Below are 20,336 nucleotides of genomic sequence, written 5' to 3' on the forward strand. Positions count from 1 at the left end.
GGAAAAACCAATAGCGGGCAGCAAAAAGCGCTCGACCGCTGAGCACTTTACGTATGCGCTCGAGTATCGAGGACAAAGACGAAGAAGGTTATTATTATAATATTCATAAAGCAAGAACATATTAAAAATTTGTTTCTCAAGATTTAACCATTTGCTTTAACTAAAAGCAGTTTTTCAAGATGTGCGTCTGTTAAACATCTCTTCTGATCGGAAAATCATTCCTGCAAGGAAAACAAGCGCTCCACAGAAGCCGTGTCATACAAACAGTTCTCTTATTACATACTTGGATATTGATCTAACATAGGCAAGTCCGTAAGCATCACTAAAACCATAGAACGATACAAAATTAGGTTTTTTTACATATTTTCAGAAATGTTTCAAATATAAAATACCTTGAGAAATCTATTTAAAATACAAAATAGTAATACCTATTTAAAATAGATTCATTTCAAATAATTACCCCGCTCTGGTCAAAAGTTTAAATTAATAAACGTCATATAATAATCGGCTATATTTGCCAAGAAAGCAAACCTATTCTTATTAGTGGACGTATAGAAGAGAATGAAGTGTATGTAAAACTTCCTGTAGTACCTACGTGTTGCTATGGAAGCTGCCATTGAAGTGGTGTTTACACGATTTTAGTTAATGCTGAGAAGTGAGATTCACATGCCCTCTTTTCGTGATCACCCATTATGTATGCAAAACGTAGGGCTAATAGCAGTCCATGTACTGTACCTATGGTCTAAGTGAATTTACCCTAGAACGCAAGGTTCCAATGTTAATTCACACAGGGTTTTATTATAGTAACAATGAATTTCCTCTTGTACTTACCTACAGCATTCAATTTTTTACTCAATGCCTACAGCCACTTTACTACTGCTTGTACCTAGTAGAGCTAGCGTTTGAAACGTTGCCAATGCCAGGACATCCTCCGTACTGTCATTAATGTATTTAGGTAACGTTTTCATGTTTTGGGAAAAAGCTTCCAAAACAAAGAAATTTGAGGCAATTTCTATCCACAATATCTTCTATAGATCAAGTAACAAAATAACTACACGAGACAACTTGATAACAGCAGAGTGTAAAGCTATTCTTTATACAATAGGGTAGCACTACCGCTTTCACTCAACAGGACAACAGAGCGTTTACACCAATGCATTTAAAGTATGGCAACATGGAAGAAAGGTTGGCGATGTCAAGGAAATATTTCTTAAAGCATAATTCATCGGTATTAATATTTTCTTAAGTATTTCAGGGTCCATGCCATTTCTTTGCAAATTTTCTGACATAGAAAGAACTTATCCTGGGATAATTTCCGATACAGCATATTCTTCGTCACCAAATGTACTTGGATAAAAACCTCATTATCTTACCTGATTCGCCAACTTAGCCTACCTTCCCCTACATGAAGCAACGTCACTGAATCCCACACACAAATAAGGCAACTATTGCATTTGGTGGTAATGCAAATTGCAAATCACAGTGTGCAAATTAGAAAATGTATTCACAATAAATACTTATCTCTGAATGGTTTGTACTTCCGTTTCAGCATCCTTAAAAATACCACATGATCGAGTCATGAAGCAAGCATTTTTTTGCTTACACTAATCCAAATTCGAGTAATTACTCAATTTTTAGCAGACAAAAGAAAAAAACACATTTTCTATTTAAAGCTGTAAAATATGCACATTTAATTTTATACTAAACATGAACACTTTTAAAGTGTTTAAACAATATTGTCATGTCCAACATGCCTATCATTCCATAATCCTAAACAAAAAATGATAATACTTTCATTTTAATAAATGAACATGTCAAAATCGTTTCTGCAAAATATCAGCAGTTCCTTAACTAGATTGTTACATTTTTATAAAATCAACTAAAATCATGATTATGCTATATTCTGCATGTGAAATCCAATTTAAGCGTATACTATCTGCATAATTATGACAAAATAGCATTAATTTTTAATTAATAATAATAATACATAACTATTAGTCCAGTCAAATTACCCTTTGCGCTGGATGTTGTCACTTCACCTAACGAAATCGAGGGTACCCTATGTAAAAAAATCCGCTGAATCCGAAAATCATAACCCCCCCTGGCCGGAAACGACCGGAACATATTGTTATTAACAAAAAACGAAGAAAAAATGTCGTATTTTTCACATTTTTTTTATTTGTTTATTTAATTAATCAATTACTATGAAACCTACAGTGATCGGTTTGTCATACAGTTTTGTTATCAAAAGAAGTTACTAAATACGGATTTTCAAAAAGATTAGATGAATTTTACTTGGTAATAACAAACTGTTAATTTTAGAGATTAATTTTTCACATTTTTCCATAAAAAACGTTCCAAACCAACTGTAGGTATCTTATAGAAAATTTTATTCTAAACAAGTTCATGCCTATTCATTCTTTCCCTCAGAGCAATAGTTAACAAGATATTCGAAGTCAAATGCGAAAAAACACGACATTTTCTCATTTTTTCTTCGTTTTTTGTTAATAACAATAATATGTTCCGGCCAGAGGGACTATGATTTTCGGATTCAGAGGATTTTTTTACATAGGATGATACACTTTCGTTGAGTGAAATTACATCCCGTTTATACTACTTTTAAAGCTAATTTGACTGGACTATATCTCATCGCATCGCTTTTACGTTTTATTTAGGTCACAAATTGCAGTCGTGAAAAGGCTATGTAAGTTTTACTAACTGATCGAACAATATTTTATTTACTAGGTACATTAACCCTTATTACACTTATACGAAAAAGAGTATGTAAAGAGAATCAATGCTATAATAGACCTATGTTGAGGGAATGTTTTATTGGTTAGTTAGTATAGAGGCCCGAGGCCGTCATGATTTTTAATACAAATCGTTACTTATTTATGCCCATAGTAATATTTTAGTTTAGATAATGAAATATTAAATTAATTTTGATGCACTTTAGCCGCACAACATGGTGTGTAAAGCTAAAGACACACAGTAGAAATCTGTACTTTGTTAGTATTAAACTGTGTCAATAGATAAATAGACACAAATACTATAGCAAATGGTTTTATAACGAAAAAAAAGGGAACGCAAATTTATATAGCACTGAATCTCTTTATATTTAGTACAATTTGCTTAAGTATATAATGCTTTCGTATAGAATAGCTATCTAATTCCAACTTCAGCTCTAATTTGTTTTACAGTTTAATAGCTAATTACAAGAAAAAATAGAGGCGTAGGTACGTCATGTCAAAACTAGAATAAAGTATGTAGGCGCAATATGTATTTGATGATATTGCAAAAAAATGAGCAACGTCAAAAATTAATTGTCATGAAATTACAAAAGTCTAATCTGTAAAATCCACTCATTTAAAGATTACAGAATTCATTAACACACTTAATTCAACAAACGCGTATTATTGTTCCATTAAATTATTTGCAAAGGTGGCCAAGTACTCCTTAGCTTAAAACTGGGCGCAAAAAATATGTCAGTATCAAAGTGTGCTGTGTATATGATTTTTGTACACAGCCTCCTGGTTACACCACTAGGGTTATATAAATGGTAATACCTTGTCACCACTTATTATGTAACTAAAACTTGTTTTGAGTGCTGACATTAAAAAATATGTAACTTTCTTGACGATTTTAGTTACAATTGACATATGGCTCTCAAATTATGCTTAATAGAGACAATAAGACAAAAAAGATTTCTAAAAATTGCTCTAGGAACATGGTAGAAAGTCAAAAATTAGATGTGGATCGAACATAGCACATAGAAAAAATCAATATGTGAATGTAATGTAGGTATCTGGAATATTATTTTTAAACTTTAAAAAAGACCAACCTATCGCAATAGTGGATGTAGAACCAAGAAGTGCAAAAGAGTTGCAACGCTATTTAAATTAATTTAACTAAATTTATCCTTGTTTTACAATGAATTTATGCAATGTAATCAATGTAAAATTAAGTTAAAGTTATTTAGTCGGTGTTGTGAAACAACAGAAGCTTGCCAGACCGACAGCATATTACTGCTTTAAGGTAAAGAAAAAACAACGCGCGGATAAATTGGCGCTAACCACTTTTAGCATGGGAGTTGTGGGCTCTGCGAGTGAAAATGTTCCCACGGCTTACTCTAATTACTATTGTAAAACAAATGCGCAAAAGAGGAAGTAAGTGTTTCTGTAAGTTATACCTCGTGTCAAATCTCGTTGGACATCGTCATTATTTGCACGACGAACAAACGAGCGTTTGGGCACCTCCAAAAGAGCGCAAAATTGATCACCTCTTCTAATTAAATTAAATAGCGTTACATATACACACAAGTACTTGTACTGTACTTGAGTTTGCACTTGCCATCAGTCATACTTATTTAATTACGTATTAAAAAAAACAATCATTATAGTAGATCGAAAACCTGCATAATACCTATCCACCTAAAATGCAATGTAATAACTAGTGTCATGAGCATGTCCTTTGACAAGATTTCATTATTTGAAAAGTTAGCATGAAGCTATATACCCACAGCGAATAATTTCTCTGTAGAAAAATATAGCATAATTTTATAATGTACTCAGTTGTTAACCCAATCCGTGATCCTCAAAAAATCCTTGAGGCGTTTCCTCCTGAAACAAGGTAAAGATTAAAACATTCGTTAAAGCATAAACCAATATGAATGTGGATTACTGATTGAATTGCTTAGACTACAAGTAATATAAAAAAATTGAGTCACATACCTAAAAGAAGAAATCCAAAAGAGAGCACCATCCACTTTCATATTGAAGAAGTAATTCACTAGATTTAATGTTCGGCAAGCAAAACAGTTATAAAACTAGCAATCAAAGAAGTTTTATTGTGCGTTAAATAAATACAAATTATAATATACAAGCTCAGTGTACCGCACCCTATTGTAAATTCCCTGTTAAAGAAGTAAAAGCTACTATTACCAAACCACAAATAAAATCGCTAATAATAATTAAAGGCTACAGCGTTTGAAAATGTTATTTACGGAAAAACTACAAAATTAAAATACTAGATGGCACAGCACCTGTTGTTAGTATCATATTCTACAGCTATACAATTAAAAGATTCGTAACAGATTTGAGATCTAGATTAAATGCACATGGAAGCATATATGTATATAATGATAATTATTTGTATAAAAAAACGTAAAAAAATTTGTATTATAGTATTCAAGATGTACACGTCTATAGTAAATTCCTTAAGAAATATCGAATACGGGGTTAAAATCATTAAATTGCAATACTCTTATGGAGTTTCCTATAGAAGCTGCCTACGATCAACAATGATATGTATGTAAAAAAATCACATTTCCAGATTAGTATGTGAACAAAAGGGACTAGAAATAAATCCGAACCTTTAATTACACTCCAGAAGCAATACATTGGTAACTGTAAAAAATGTAATCTTAATTGTATGGAATCAAAGTACATGTATATGACCTGAGTTACAAGTAACAAGAACATATAGTTTAGGTACTACATAAGTGATTAATCAGCAAAAAAATAATTACAATTGCTTGCTGTTATTTATTTAAATGATTAGTCAGATGTAATAACTAAGAAGTCCCTTCTCGAATGAGAGAATAGAAACACGTAAGGTTACAGCAGGCCTATGTCTCGTAAAGCGCCCTCCATAGCTTCGTCCTTTGGAAAAACAATTTATAAGCTATGCGCTCTGCCATATACATGCACATATATAAAACGAGTATTGTATCATTTCAATGCTGTGATCAACAGCCATAGCCATATAACTCACCTCAAATACCATTTTCCTCAGCTGTCGATTTGGAAACTTTTTAGTTAAAAAATTCACAAATTAAAATTATACTGAAAGACGACTCTTCTGTTGAGATTTTTCACCAACTAATTGCTTTTAGATATGATACACGCAGAGGATGGCAGGTACCGTTGGCAAATTTTGATAGAAGCTCAACCGCTCTAAAATTATACAGTTAGTCAGCTGAGTCGCTAAATACAGGAGTAGTCAGACTACTGGATCTGTATTTTGATGACTATAGACCCTCCAGCTGTGGTGGATGCCACGTGTACAGTACCCATCCCCACCATACATACATTGTGGTATAAGACAATTGTAAAAAAATATCATAAGCTGCTGGGTGATGATGAATCACACATGGAAATAATCTCGGAAATAATACTCTGAGGATAAGTACAATTTTGACCAAATAATTGGAAGAACCAAGATAACATTCCTAGCAGTATTATGGAACTATTAGAAAAATGTGATGTAGACCTTTTCGCCGTAATTCGACCATTGCTACTTATTACTCACTACTCATCCAGCCATCGAGTTAGCATAGAAGAATAATAAATAAATAAATAAATAAATAGCGAATGCAGAATGACCTTTCTCCACTCTGTGCAGATTAAAGACGTGGTTACGCACAAGAATGTCTGAAGAACGATTAATGGGATTGTGCATGTTGTACACAGAGACATCAGCATTGATATAGACACGCTCATTGAAAGATTTGCCAGGAGTGGGCTCAAAAGAATTGAATTTATTATTTGAAATGGAATCTTGACTTACTTCACCCATATGTATCCCTTTTTGTATATCAATAAAATTAAATGTGCGACTAAGGTCTTTTGTATTCACAATGTGCTCCCCGCTCCTCTGAAAAGTTTCGCTGGATACGCCACTGGCACCATGGTTTTCAACTTTTGTTTTTTGTGTAGTATATCGTTATATTTGTAATAAAAATGCTACTAAATACAGGGTGTACTAATATATAAAGATAAAATTGATGATGATTTCTACAAAACGAAACGTTGTATTGAGAATCTCTTAAAGCTGTCTTGTAGAACTCATAAAGTGGCAATGAGAAAGTGGTTTTTATTTTTTTGTATAATAATAACTTTAGAAAAAAATACAAACGAAATCGGAAAATTTCGGTTGTTCTGGAATATCTTCTGAAGTAATCGAAATCTTTTAGTTTTCTTTAAAGCATAATAATAGCTCTTTAATTGCACATCTTTTCTCTAATTTGACCATCGTCATATCTTCTATGGTTTCGGACATCCCCATGATAGACATCCTCATCTTGGACACTGTGTATACAGAAGTCGTTATAAGAAAAACGAGGGTTTCAGTTATGTTAATAGAAAGATTACAAAAACATTGTTGTTGTGGTTGTCATAAGAAACGATAATGACTGGTCTTTAGGACTGGTTCGGGAATTGTTACCAGACAAAAGACGGCCAGAGTCGTCTGGTGAGGTTGAAGACTGCCCGCGGTCATGTTCTAACGTCAAATACAACGACGTTATTTCACGGAATGCTCAACACTGGATGATCTGCCCGCTAATTTCCAGGAGACGAAGGAATTGGACGTTTGTGCGAAAAGTGCGCGAGTGAAACAAAACGTTACTATCAGGAGTACTTGTGTAACTAAGAAACCTAAGAGACAGAGTTAGATAACTGAGCAACAAATTAGTATTTTTTCGTTTATGAAGAAAAACGAACCTATATGTTATTTAAAACAGGTCGTTTCAAATAACGCATGAATTTAACAATATCTTTACCTATTCTGCTTCAGTAAATTATTATAAATAAATTGTTTAGAATGACTTACTCTAATGCACAAGGTGATTAAGCATGTCCAACATTTTAAGATGTTAATCAGTTAGAGAAAGAAAAAAACTGTATGAGTACTATACGGCACTATACTATTGGGCATAATGATCTGATATGTTTTATGAGAAATCCTGAGGAAATTTATCCATTCCTGCGAATTGTCAGGTCACAGTTACAATTCGTTTATTATTTGTAAGTGTTATGTCCGAGCTATAATTTACATAAACAGAACATCCAATTATATATCTGCAGTAACAAAGTAAGAGGAATTATGTTTGTATTGAGACATTACAGTGGCAAGTTGATCACAGCAATATGTTGATTTCACAAATCCCCAAAAATTGCATATTATACAATGTAATTTGTTGATTTTTAATTTATTGGGGGTTTAACGAATGATCTTCATAAAAAGTAATGATCAATATTCAACATTCCTATAATTATAGTTAGAGAGTCTATGTAGTAAATGAATAATATGCAATTTATACGCTCTATAGATGGCTGAATTTGTTGGGTGATATTGGTACCCAATGATAGCACATTTCATTGTGCATTTTTGCGTATAGATGGCGACAATCGTAATACTTACAATAATCAATGTATAACGGCATGAGGCTAAAGATAAATACAGACTGTAGCAGATGATATTGACATCTGACGATTTAATTAAATGTTTCATAAAATAATAAAAACAAAAGCAACAATCAAACTAACCACAACTGCATGATGTGAAGACGAAAGCAATATACATATTACATTCCAAGAAGATAATAGACTTATGGATCATTTTACAGTATGGATTTACTCCCTTTAGAAAATAAGTGGGACGTTATTCCATTATGAAATTTTGTTGAATAATATATACTAAACTGTGTGCATTGGGCAATTTAGTTACTATTGCAACGTTAATTTATGTACAACAAATTCCATTTTTTAACCAAATCTTCGGATACATAAAAATAATACGGTAAGTTGTAAAACACCAACTTGCAGTAAATCAATTTTATTTAACACATATACAACGTTAATAACAACCGTTCCCAAGAATAAATTTTGAAAAAACTTAATTGTTCAAAGTTTGCTAATAATACTGTGTTTTAGTGCTGAAATTGACTAGAACTAAACTCTAAAATAACTTCAATAACCATACATGGAACTAATAAAACAGAAAAAGCGACATTCAAATAGACTCAAGCCAGATAGTCATGCACGAGACAATTAAAAAACGTCTATATCTATACACGATGGCATGAAAGATGTTAACGTAGCAAGACTATTGCAATGTCAATTTTCAATTTTACCCATTCCATGGATATGAATAATAAGAAAATATAACCTACATTAAACAGTGTATAATGTGTATATATATATATATATATATATAATAGCATTTATCACAACAATAACAAAAAACATCACAATAAACTCTACCACTTGGCACCATTGATTATAATATAACAATAAAATCAAAAAGTTTTTTGGCAAGATCTATTTTTTGTTTTACGGATATGTTTTTAAAACTTGTCCGTGATTACAGGAATTTCCCATCATGATGGCCATTTACTAGTCATATTCAAACTGAAAATTTGTAAATAGGCAACGAGATCTAGATTGTATTAAAATTTTGTTCCGATGCACAGTATCAAATTTGTAGTTTCCAGCTAATACACTCCACTCATTCCTCGACAATATATCTTTTTATAAAGGCCGTTCATAATCCAAGAAATGAAAAAAGCAATTTCGCAAGAGATTACACCTATTACCTTAGACATGAAATGAATATTCTCAAAGAAGTTGTATCTAGAAATTATAGGTACATAGATTGAAGCTGAGAGATATTCACGTAAATAGAAGTTGCTTCTGACGCAAAGACAGTAGAATGAATAAACATCTGGACAAATCCCAGGTTTCCAAGCTATATGCCATACAACATACAAGTTCTTACCACACTTTTCGAAAAACCATTTCCAAATACTGAAGGTGTAAATAATTCTTTTGAATCGTGATACCACTTCAATGTCTCTTTTATTTGGCGTCATACAAAAAATTTGTAAAATATACGTTTATATGACTTTTTAAGACAATAGGTATGCATATGGTTGACATGAAAAAAAATGGAAAACTTTGTGATTCAATAGTTAGAAAAATTATTAAATCTAGCGTGATGTATGCCATATCACACAGAAAAGTCCTACATCAACTGTTTCAATGTTTCGTTTTGCGCAATACTATCCATGTCTGACACCGCGCATCCTAACAGCACACAGCATGCTAGATTTGATGTTTTCTAAATATTGAATCACGAATATCTGCATCATTTTTTTGTATTTCAAATATGCTTATTTTATGTTGTGGTACAGCAAATTGATTGCTCTTTTCAAATATCTTAAAAAAGCATTGCATTTGAAAAGCACAGGTTGCATCGATTTTCGGTTAAACCGGATGTTTCAATAAGCGACCGGACAGATCGTAATGTCGCATATAACATTATATATGACAATTTGGTGTATTTCGCCAAGTAAAAGAGATATTGAGGTGACCCTTTTATCCCGCACGCACTGTATTTTTTAAAATTTCCATTTCCAAACATAAAGCGCAATATTGAAGCCATGGATACGCCTATTTAATTTTAGAATAGTAAGGTAGAAGTTTAGTTGACGTCCTAATCTGAATATGGTGTCTCACTAGATGACACTTTGTTATGATTTTATGAAACTGCACTTGAGGAGTGATGTTCCATACTATAATGGTTTTGATAACTGCACTGTCAGTTGCAATGATTTGCTACTATATTGACAGGACATCAAAATCGTTGAACAATTTTTCATCGCTGCATCAACACCAAATTTTTAAGGAACAAAAAATATAACTTTTTTATTAATTCGATAGGCTACCTGTTGGTGTTACACCCAAGAAATATTTAAAATGGCAACTAGCATTAGAAGTACTATGTCCTATTTTGGTTGAGACTGTAATGTACTTCAGCTGTTTTAAAGATAGAGATTTACGATTTTCACGTTCCCGTACCACTTTATGAGAAACTTTTAATACCACAAACAGAATCAATCTAGCTACGTTTGTTTCTGAGATACAGCGTGAAAACGAAAAATTTGACTTTTTGGGAAGTTACCGTATCCCACAACCCATGTACGATCGAAAAAAGATCAAAACTGCCTACTTGAGATATTTTTGCCTAGAATCAAGTGGCGTAGTAAAAAAAAATGTAGGACCACCATTTCTGAGATTTTACCCAAAGTTGGTATTTTTTAAATGCAACGCCCTGTATATCTTAACGTCAATTTTGTTGCATTCTTTTTCCTTATTACATTGATGTATCACAACCTATATATACCTTAAATATATAATTATTCTTATAGATATTATATTATATCATATTTTTGGAAAAGACATGTTTCTACTGTCAACGATTATTGATTGCTACCAGCTGCCTTAATCACCATGGATACAATTAAAAAAAATCTCCATGATACCCTACTATCTAAAATCAGTAAAAAAATAAGGTTTTCATGACTGAAATTAAAAAAAAAATAGGTTGTGATTCATCAATGTAATCAGGAAATAATGGAATACAAACCTTAAAATATACAAGGCGTTACATTTAAAAAATACCAACAATCTCAGAAACTGGGCCAAAAATTTTGTTGACTATGTTACTGGTTTCTATGTAAAAATATCTCAAATAGACCGTTTCTTACCTTTTTAGCGCATTTTCCAACGAAGTTCGGTGCGCTATTGCAGCCACTTTCTCTGTCCGTCCGTCTGTCCAAGGCCTTAATTACTCCTACAGTTTTCAAGATATTTAGTTCGTTCTTTGTGCATTCGGTAGCGTATCGCTCTGGCACAAGGAAAATCTTGACAATTCAACTGCGCATGCGCAGGCTGAGCAATATCAACTGCGCAGTAAGTGTCAACTTCCTTATTTATGAAGATGTTTCTTTAAAATTTTAACTATAAATATGCCTTTAGTAATGAAAAACAGCGCACATAGGTATGGCCTTTGGAGAAGTATTGATCAATTCGGATCAATTTATGGAAAATGCGCTGAAGTTACTCGCCTTAGGGCGAAAGCCTTTTTACTTGTTTCTATCTAACGTGGGTAGTAAAATATGATAACATCCCAAAAGTCAAACTTTTCATTTTCATTATGTATCTCAAAAGTAACTAGCTTGATTCTGTTTGTGGTATTAAGTTTTTGAAAAAGTAACACAAAGTCGCGAAAATCGCGATATAATTACAATGAACGCTAGCTTGAATTACTATATTTAACTAAAAACGTAAAAACAACACCGTGTGCAACGTAGAAAACGACAGTGGGGTACATATTCACAGATTAGCTGTCCGTTTATTAGAATTCAGTGTCAGTGTATTGGACATTTGACTGCATATCGCTGTATACATATATTACATTATATCATCTTTTTCAAATTTTTGAAAAAACATGTTTCTACCATCAGCCATTTTTGTAACTGTAACTGTAAGAGATAGGTAGGTAGCTAGTTTAAATTTGGCAAACTTGTGTAATTTGACGGTTAACAAAATGCCGTAAAATGCTGTAAAAATTCTGACTACTTTCGGAGATCTTGAGAAAAACCAAATTTTGCAAAACCGTTTTTATTTTTTACCGATGCTATTTAAAAAGATATTTCAAAATAAATGACACAATTAAGGCTTTCTCTCTACAAGATGCTAATTTTAAATCTCTGTATGTTTCGTCTCTGGTTAACAATCATCAACTTTGTTATGGAAGTCATTTTTAGTTTTTGTGTTATTGATTTCAAAAATGTAAATATCACTATTTTCTAATAAAAAAATGGCGCTATGAATTCGTAAAAACGCAAGAAACTACGAACATACGATTCATTATGAAATGGAAAACCAAACAGAAAGGGACATAATTTCTAGTATTAGCTATCAAAGTTAGGTCATGCTTATTGGGAAACTCTATATACTATGTCCCAGATAAGGGTGTGTATCATGGGGATCTCCGAAACCACAGAAGATACAACGATGGTCAAATTATAGAGATGCGCAATTAAAGGGTTATTATTATGCTTTAAAAAAAACCAGAAAGTTCCAACTTCCGGAAAATCTGCAAATTTCGGTTTTTCTGGGTTATCTTCGGAATTAGTCGGCATTTTCTGGTTGTTGTTGAAGGATAACAACTCTTTATTGCGCATCTTTTCTCGAATTTTACCATTGTTGTATCTTTTATGGTTTCGGAGATCCCCATGACAGACATCCTTGGACACAGGGGAATGGTTCCATGATCTGAGAGTTTATTTTTGGCTTTTGTTGTTTTAGTGTTGAATCTACTTGACCACATATTTCTATATTGCGAATTTCAAACAATAAAAATATAAATGGAAATGTAACTCACGTCGATTATGAGACTGAAAAAAAAAAGATATCACAAACGCAGTTAAAAGTGCAAAATGGAACGGATCATGACAATAGAGAAGATTTATATTTTAGTTTCAATAATGGTTCTATACACAAATTTTCAGATTAAGTATATGCTGTTAATGAATCATTTTGTACTCAAAGGAAAATCCTTGTTAATCACAATATTCACATGCCATTAATACCAGAGTAAATAGGTGCAGATCATACAAGAAACCGTCACAATGTCTCCAACATTCAAGTTAATACCTTCTTTACTTCCATAAAGTAAGCAGTAGGTAAATATTTCATAAACAAATACACAATACTTTCTTGCTGCCTTATGATGAGTCAGTAACTGCTTATACTCTACACATTATGTAATGGTATATATCTAAATAGTGTACATTTGAGTTAGCACAAAAACATTTAACTTTATTGCAAATCATTTTAACTCCTCCGATTTGTGGATTCAGCACTCATTTCAGTGTGTGCAAGTGAGGCTAATCACATACATCCAATCAAATTGAGGCCAGCGAAGGAGTAAAAGAGGAAAAGAATTACAAGACGTTAAAATATGTAAGCAATGTTTGCTGAATGCTGAATTCAGATGTTAAAACAAGTTAAAGTGTAATTTAACAAGAATAACAATACAATGTGACTGTAAATTAAATTCGTGCTAAGTAGTTTCTTGTATTAGTCCATAACAGACACAATGTCTTTTTGCAAACCTGTAGGAACTCGTAATTAATGCAAGGAGCTAATTGGCACTCATCAAATTTGTTTAAACGCACACTGTACAATTACCATTTGAGTGAATTAGAAAACTGTTGTTGAATAGTCTCTCCTAATCAAGTGATTTAAAACAACGACAATTGTTTATCTACATTTTCAAATGCAATAACATTCACAACAAATATAGACAACGCACCGAAGCATTTAGTGCAGAAAATTAGCAGTGCAGCACAAATGGGTGTAAAATCAGCTCAATTAGTGATTCACTCGCTACAAAATCACACACAGCAAACTTGTAAATTAAAAGAAGTACTAAACAAATCTAGTTTCCAAAAAACACGACACAACAATCTATAAATCATAGCTGGTGTTTCCATTACTAACCTCTTGTAACAAATCCTGCGCGGCAATTGCTTTTAATACATTCTTTTTGCTAGTTTCTTGTATTTCCCCACCCAACAGCAACTCGTCAAGAATAAAGTAAGCTTTCTCAAAGTTGAATATTATATCCAACTCGCACACCTGAAAAATGTATGGTACAATAATGCACAAGGGAAACACGTATAATTTTAATTACACTTCCAAAGTATTTATCCAACAATTCCACATAGCGATGGATCACCTCCAGTGTGAGTAACTCGTTATCATCTTGCTCAATTGCACAACAGAAATACAGACTGGCATATCTAAAATATGTCGATATTTTACAAGTTGATAGATAGAAATCGAAACGTACCGTTTGTAAACCACCTTTAAATCTTTCCATTCCAAAAAGCTGCACATTTTCGGTTTTCTGGCCAAAATGGTCGTGATCAATTCGCGGGTTATCTTTTTCTTTAACTTATCAGGATGGGCTACATACCATTTCTGTAACCGTAGCTTTCCTTGACGACTAAATAACAACATAAATTGCATCTGAAATTTAAAAAAAAGCAGTTAGTTAAGTACACATTTCTGAGTAGGTATTTCTACAAATTAAAATAAAACTAGTTTTTTCCAAATCACCCCCTATAATTTGTGGCAATGCATACCTAATGCATTTCATACAGTTGTTGTCGATGAACACCTTTATTGGTTCAGAAACTATTACCAATTAATATTGGCAGTAAAACCTCTTGGTTTACTCTTTCAAATGCTTTTCAGAGGTATGCTTATATTTTGATGTTGATAGATAAGTTAAAAGATTTGTAGATGTCGAACTATTGGTTTGAGAAAATGAGAACTGTGTAAACCATTGATTATACACATAATCAATGGTGTAAACCTACTAAGCATTTTCAAACACACACCCTGTATGTACAACCAATTAAACAAGTACCTACAGATTTTAACAACGAACTACAAGTCCACATTTCAGTTGTTGACCAATTAGTACTACGTAATGATACAACAAATAAGCACATGAACAGTTCAGAATACCTTTGAGGTATTTACACAATTTGATAACATAAACATGAAATACCTATACCTTAAAAATGTTTCAGAACAAATGCCGGGACACCATCAACTAAACTGCAAAATTCTTTCCCCAGGACGTGCTGGTGTGATTACCATTTAGTTACGTTAACAAACTGACTGTGAACTACGGTGATTACAATACGTGTAAAAACACAATTGAAGGTTAAATCACTCACCATTTTTTTATCAAAATTTCACAAGCACTTCAAGTTCGTTATCTCTAGTATTAGTCACGAGACTACAGTATAAATAGGTCTCAAGAGATAACTAAATCTATTCTTTTCTACATGTACGGTTTACAATTCCTAAATTAAAACTAATACAAATTGAATTACATAGCTTACTGAGAAAGTTGGAAGTTTGACAGTTATCAGGTGTGGCGTCAGGCGTGGTGGTTACATATGTCATATGTTGGTTAACAGTCAGGTAAAAGAAGGTATTCTAACCACATCCATAAAACTGCAAAGTTGCCATTTTGCTTCTACATTGAACCATTGTTTATGAATTTGGATACAAAAATGCACAAATTGTTGTAAAAGATTCATTAAAAGTGTAACACAGAGACGAAAACCTTTTCTCTGTTTGCCACGACAACATTTTTGCTAGCAGAAATATTGCAAACGATAGACCATAGATGTCATCACAAATGCTATCTCACCAAACACGAAAAAATCCATTAGCAGAAAAGTTTGCAAAAATAATAGAACATGTTTTAAATCCTGTCTCAATCCTGCGCGCAAATGTGCGCTGTGTCTCACAAGTCGTGGAGCTCCTAGCGAGTTTATGATTTTTGCGGTCTGTCCATTAGCACGATATCTCGATAATGAATGGAATGGACCGATTACGATGAAATTTTGCAAGAGGATTCTTTATCAAATTTGTAGATCGGAGTTCGTGAATTGGCAATGTAGACCAAAAAATAAAGTAGGCTCTTTTGACATCTCCGTGAGTTATGAACCAAATTGCATGAAATTCAATATGCGTATAGCTTTAGCCATATAAAACGCAATTCCAAAAATTGAAGCTAATCGATCAACATTCACATTGCCCTTTTGGCATCTCGACCATTTATAAACCGAATTGCAAACTTTCCTATTTATGAAAGCAAGGAATAAAAGCAAATTTAACGCCAGTTTCAAAATTTAGTTTTGTGCATGCGCAGTGTCAAAAATTTGGATTAATGCATGTGCAATGCTAACTTTTTTATTTATGAAGATATTTAAATGAAACTTTGTAGGTATGTGAACACTACGAATACTATGCGATCAAAAATGAGTTGCTGTCGAGTCACCTTTGGAACTTTTGTTTACATGGAAAATCGTATTTAACTTGAACTTCCAAAGGTGACTCGAAAGCAACTCATTTTTGATCGCCCGTTATTAATAACTAAAGTTAACGACGTTTTCAAAATGTTGTTCAATTCCAAACTTTTTTATTTATAATATTATATTATAAATTTACTATTTACGCATGTTGTATGTTTTATTTATGAAGGTATTCAATGAAATTTCTAATGTAGACAATGCGTAATGCTATTTTACGAAAGCATTTAAAAAAAAGTTTCATATGTAGAAACTTTGAATAAAAGTAAAACTAATGCTAACTAATAATTTCAAAATTTTTTTGTATTTGTATACGTTCCACTATTTTTCCTATAAACTGTATATACTTCGACGATAGGCGGCTCATTTGAAACAGAATGGGGTAAGGATCTCGTGCCTACCAGTATTTTTTCTTGGTCCTAGGATTAACATTATTAGGAGGAAAATACGCTCTCGTCATTTATGTTGTTATGACTTTTTAAACTTGTTTTTAAATTTTGCTACCCACTTGTAATAATACTTCCTCAAGTTCTACCGCTGACATAATATTTTTAAATTGTTGGGATTGATTCTCCGATTCTCAGCTCATCAATTAAGTTGTGGTAGGCCCCATACTCTTATCCAACATTTCTTTTGTGTTTCACAATATTTTTATTGCATGAAACTACTACAGCCGCGGCAACACGTACCTACGATGTCCTATTGGCGCCAAAACGCCGCATTTGCGGAAGTTAAAAGAGCTGCTAGTGTAAACACTTGTGTGAGAAATTGCGACAGCAATGGCTCACCCAACTTGCCGGATAGTTTATCGCGACACTTATTGCTCACAGTGTAAATACATGTGGAAGTTTCTCGCGCGAAATTGTCGTAAGTAACTTGCTATAGTCTATCTGCGCCTTAAGATATCGTAAGATATTCCTGTTTGTTTTAAGTACATAACCAATCAACCCCTAAAGAGCATCTAAAAAAGCGGCAGAGCTCATCGGAGTGACCTTACGGAGTCATTGGACTTGACCCATTTTCAATTGGCTTATTTGTTACATGTGGTATACAGGGTGTTACATGACCGCATGTAAAAAAAATTTGGTTGATAGAGGGGACCAAGACCAGCACTTTTTCCAAATAAACCGATGGTCCAACGTGTTTCATTTGGGAGCAACCCCCAAAGAAGTGGTGAAATTTGGATTTCTTCTTTAATTTTTTTCTCAGCAACCATAAGAGTTACAAAGATGGGTGGCACGTTTTTGAAGGGGTTTTTGGGTCCGCCCTATCCAATTTTGATAAAATTTTTTCAAAATTCGTACCACGAAAGAGCGCACCTCCATTTGGGGGTGCGAAAAAAAATTCTGATTTCGACGAAATTTGGTATCTGGGGGATTTTGAACATGAAAATCACGAATTTTTGAAAATTCGAAAAAAAAAGTTTCACCGCAATTCTTAACCGGACAACGAAAATGGAGAGAATTTAACGAAATTAGCGGTAAGAGGTAACGATAAGAAATAAGAAAAATAAACATTTAAATTATAATGGTGACATTCAGAGTTTTTCCGTAAGATGCAAGACGTAAGTAGTAAGAGGTAAGAAATGAATTATTTAATTTCATACCTTATCTCTTACGGAATCATGCTTTGTTTATTAAAATGAGAAGGTATTCGACCGTTAAACATTTGTGTTGAAGGTGTATTAACACTAGAAGCGCTATGATTATGATGTCACTATCCATATTCGTTTACCTACGTCTATGAAAAGCAAAATAACCTTTGGTACTACAATCTCAAACGTCAGTTTGACAACATATATGACGCAAACGTTCTTCCCTTACCTCCGGATTTACGTTACCGCTTATTTCTTATTTCGTACCTCATACCGTTACGGAACTCTGTACCGGCCTTTAACATTTGTTGTAAGTTCCAGCATGGTTTATGTAGTATTATAGATTTATATGTAGGTATATAGTAGATGTGAAAAACAAGCATCAAGCAACCTACCGAAAATATCAGTATAAAATTAATCAATTAACCAGTCTGATATTTGTTACTAAATTGTAGTTATATTTTCAATGCGTATCAGACTTACTCAACCTAGTTAAAACAAGTTTAAAAAGTCATTATGCAAACATAAATGACGAGAACGTATTTTCCTCCTAACAATATTAATGCTAAGACCAGGAAAAAATACCACTAGGTACGAGATCCTTACCACATTCTCTTTCAAATGAGCCGCCTATCGTCGAAAGTCTATACAGTTTAATGAAAAATATTGGAGCGTATATACAAATAAGTACAATATACAAATTTTGAAATGGATATTAGTTTTACTTTTATTCGAAGTGTCTACATATTATGGAACTTTTTATAAATGCTTTCGTAAATAGCATTGCGCATTGTGTATTAGTTATATTAGTTTTAGTTTCATTCAAGTTGCCTACATATGATATTTCGTTTGACTGCTTTCATAAATAAGAAAGTTGGCATTGCGCATGCGCAAAACAACATTCTGGAAACGTCATTCATTTTACTTATATTCGTAGTGTTTACATATAAAGCTTCATTTAAATATCTTCATAAATAAAACAGTTACGGCCGGTTGCAGGAAAGCGAATTAGGCTTGTCTCACAGTGGAAACGTTTACGCGCGAACTGGGATTCGTACGAATACGTACGTTTACGGGGCGAACTATTCAAACGTACGATTTCAAACGGACCTTCGCACATTAGCGATTAATAAATCGTCCGTATTCGTGCGTATAAGGCGCGGTTCCCACTGCAGCGATGCGATAAGCGATGCAACATGAGCAATCTTTTATCGCCCGATGCAATTTTTATCCTCGCAACACGATTGTGTTTGTGAACAGTTGCTCAGCTCATGATGGATACGCAGCGAATGCGATTTGTGCGTACACGGACGTACAATTCTGACGTTAACATGCGTATTTCAGTTCGTGCGTAACCGCTTCCACTGTGAGACAAGCCTTATAATCAAAATCCTACATTATTTGCGAAATCTGAGTTTAAACAAGAATGTTGACATTTGATTGGCTGCCTACTGTAATATAAAGCCAATCAAATGTCTTAATACCGGATTAAACGATAATCCTGGATTATTTTTTTTTGTGCAACTCGCCGTTAGCATCGCACATGCGTTAAACCAAATTTTTGACACTGCGCATGCGGAAAACCAAAACATATGGATATGCACGAAATCCTTGGACCAAGCCTTTTCAAATGAGTCCTATATCGCCAAAATCGGTTTAGTGGTTTAGAAGGAGTACGTGTGACGGACAAACGGGCGGGCGGACGGACAGACGGGCGAGCGGACGAACGGACGGACGGACGACAAAATGCAGCCAATAGCGATTTTTCACTTTGAAGAAAATACACTAAAAAACAGCTATAAATTGTGTTCAAATCTTATGCAGATACAGTATGTTTTAAAAGATTCACAACTCTCCGTTTTGATGTATTCACATTTGATTTACTAAGCACGTCTTGTCTAGATGTTTCGTCTATTTGCAAGCACTTTCTTCCGACACTTCAAACTCGAGATATTTACACTTTAAGTTTTGACATCGCCGTTAGATATGTCTCATTCAAACATTCCAATCGCCGTTTGTAAGTACCTACTCTCCTCCAAAACCTCGTTTTTAACATATTCGTACTCACAGTTTTGACTTCATCAGTAGATAGATAGGTATATCTTATCCAGACGCTTCATATTTTTCCCTTTGCGAGTATTCTCTTTCGACACTTCGCTCTTGAGATGTTCCCAGTTAAAGTTTTGATCTGAACAACAACTCTAGAGTAATTCC

General features: G+C 33.4%; 1 protein-coding gene across 4 annotated transcripts; it reads right to left on the bottom strand.

The window, feature by feature from the left end:
- Window positions 1-2,705: 2,705 nt before the first annotated feature.
- LOC116181676 (AP-1 complex subunit sigma-2) lies at window positions 2,706-15,704 on the bottom strand. 4 transcript variants are annotated; one of them, XM_031502086.1, is made up of 6 exons: window positions 15,383-15,544; window positions 15,217-15,330; window positions 14,485-14,663; window positions 14,326-14,434; window positions 14,133-14,270; window positions 2,706-4,619 (listed from the first exon to the last, which is right to left on the bottom strand). In XM_031502086.1, exons 3-6 carry the CDS (start codon window positions 14,661-14,663, stop codon window positions 4,575-4,577), a joined length of 471 nt encoding a protein of 156 aa, XP_031357946.1. In that variant the 5' UTR covers window positions 15,217-15,330; window positions 15,383-15,544; the 3' UTR covers window positions 2,706-4,574. The 4 variants fall into 4 exon arrangements, with proteins under 4 accessions (XP_031357946.1, XP_031357947.1, XP_031357944.1 ...); XM_031502087.1 differs by lacking the exons at window positions 15,217-15,330; window positions 15,383-15,544 and adding an exon at window positions 15,551-15,704; XM_031502084.1 differs by lacking the exon at window positions 15,217-15,330.
- Between the last annotated feature and the right edge of the window lie 4,632 nt (window positions 15,705-20,336).

Source organism: Photinus pyralis, unplaced genomic scaffold (genome assembly GCF_008802855.1).
Source record: "Photinus pyralis isolate 1611_PpyrPB1 unplaced genomic scaffold, Ppyr1.3 Ppyr1.4_unclustered_Scaffold1534, whole genome shotgun sequence".
NCBI lineage: Eukaryota > Metazoa > Arthropoda > Insecta > Coleoptera > Lampyridae > Photinus > Photinus pyralis.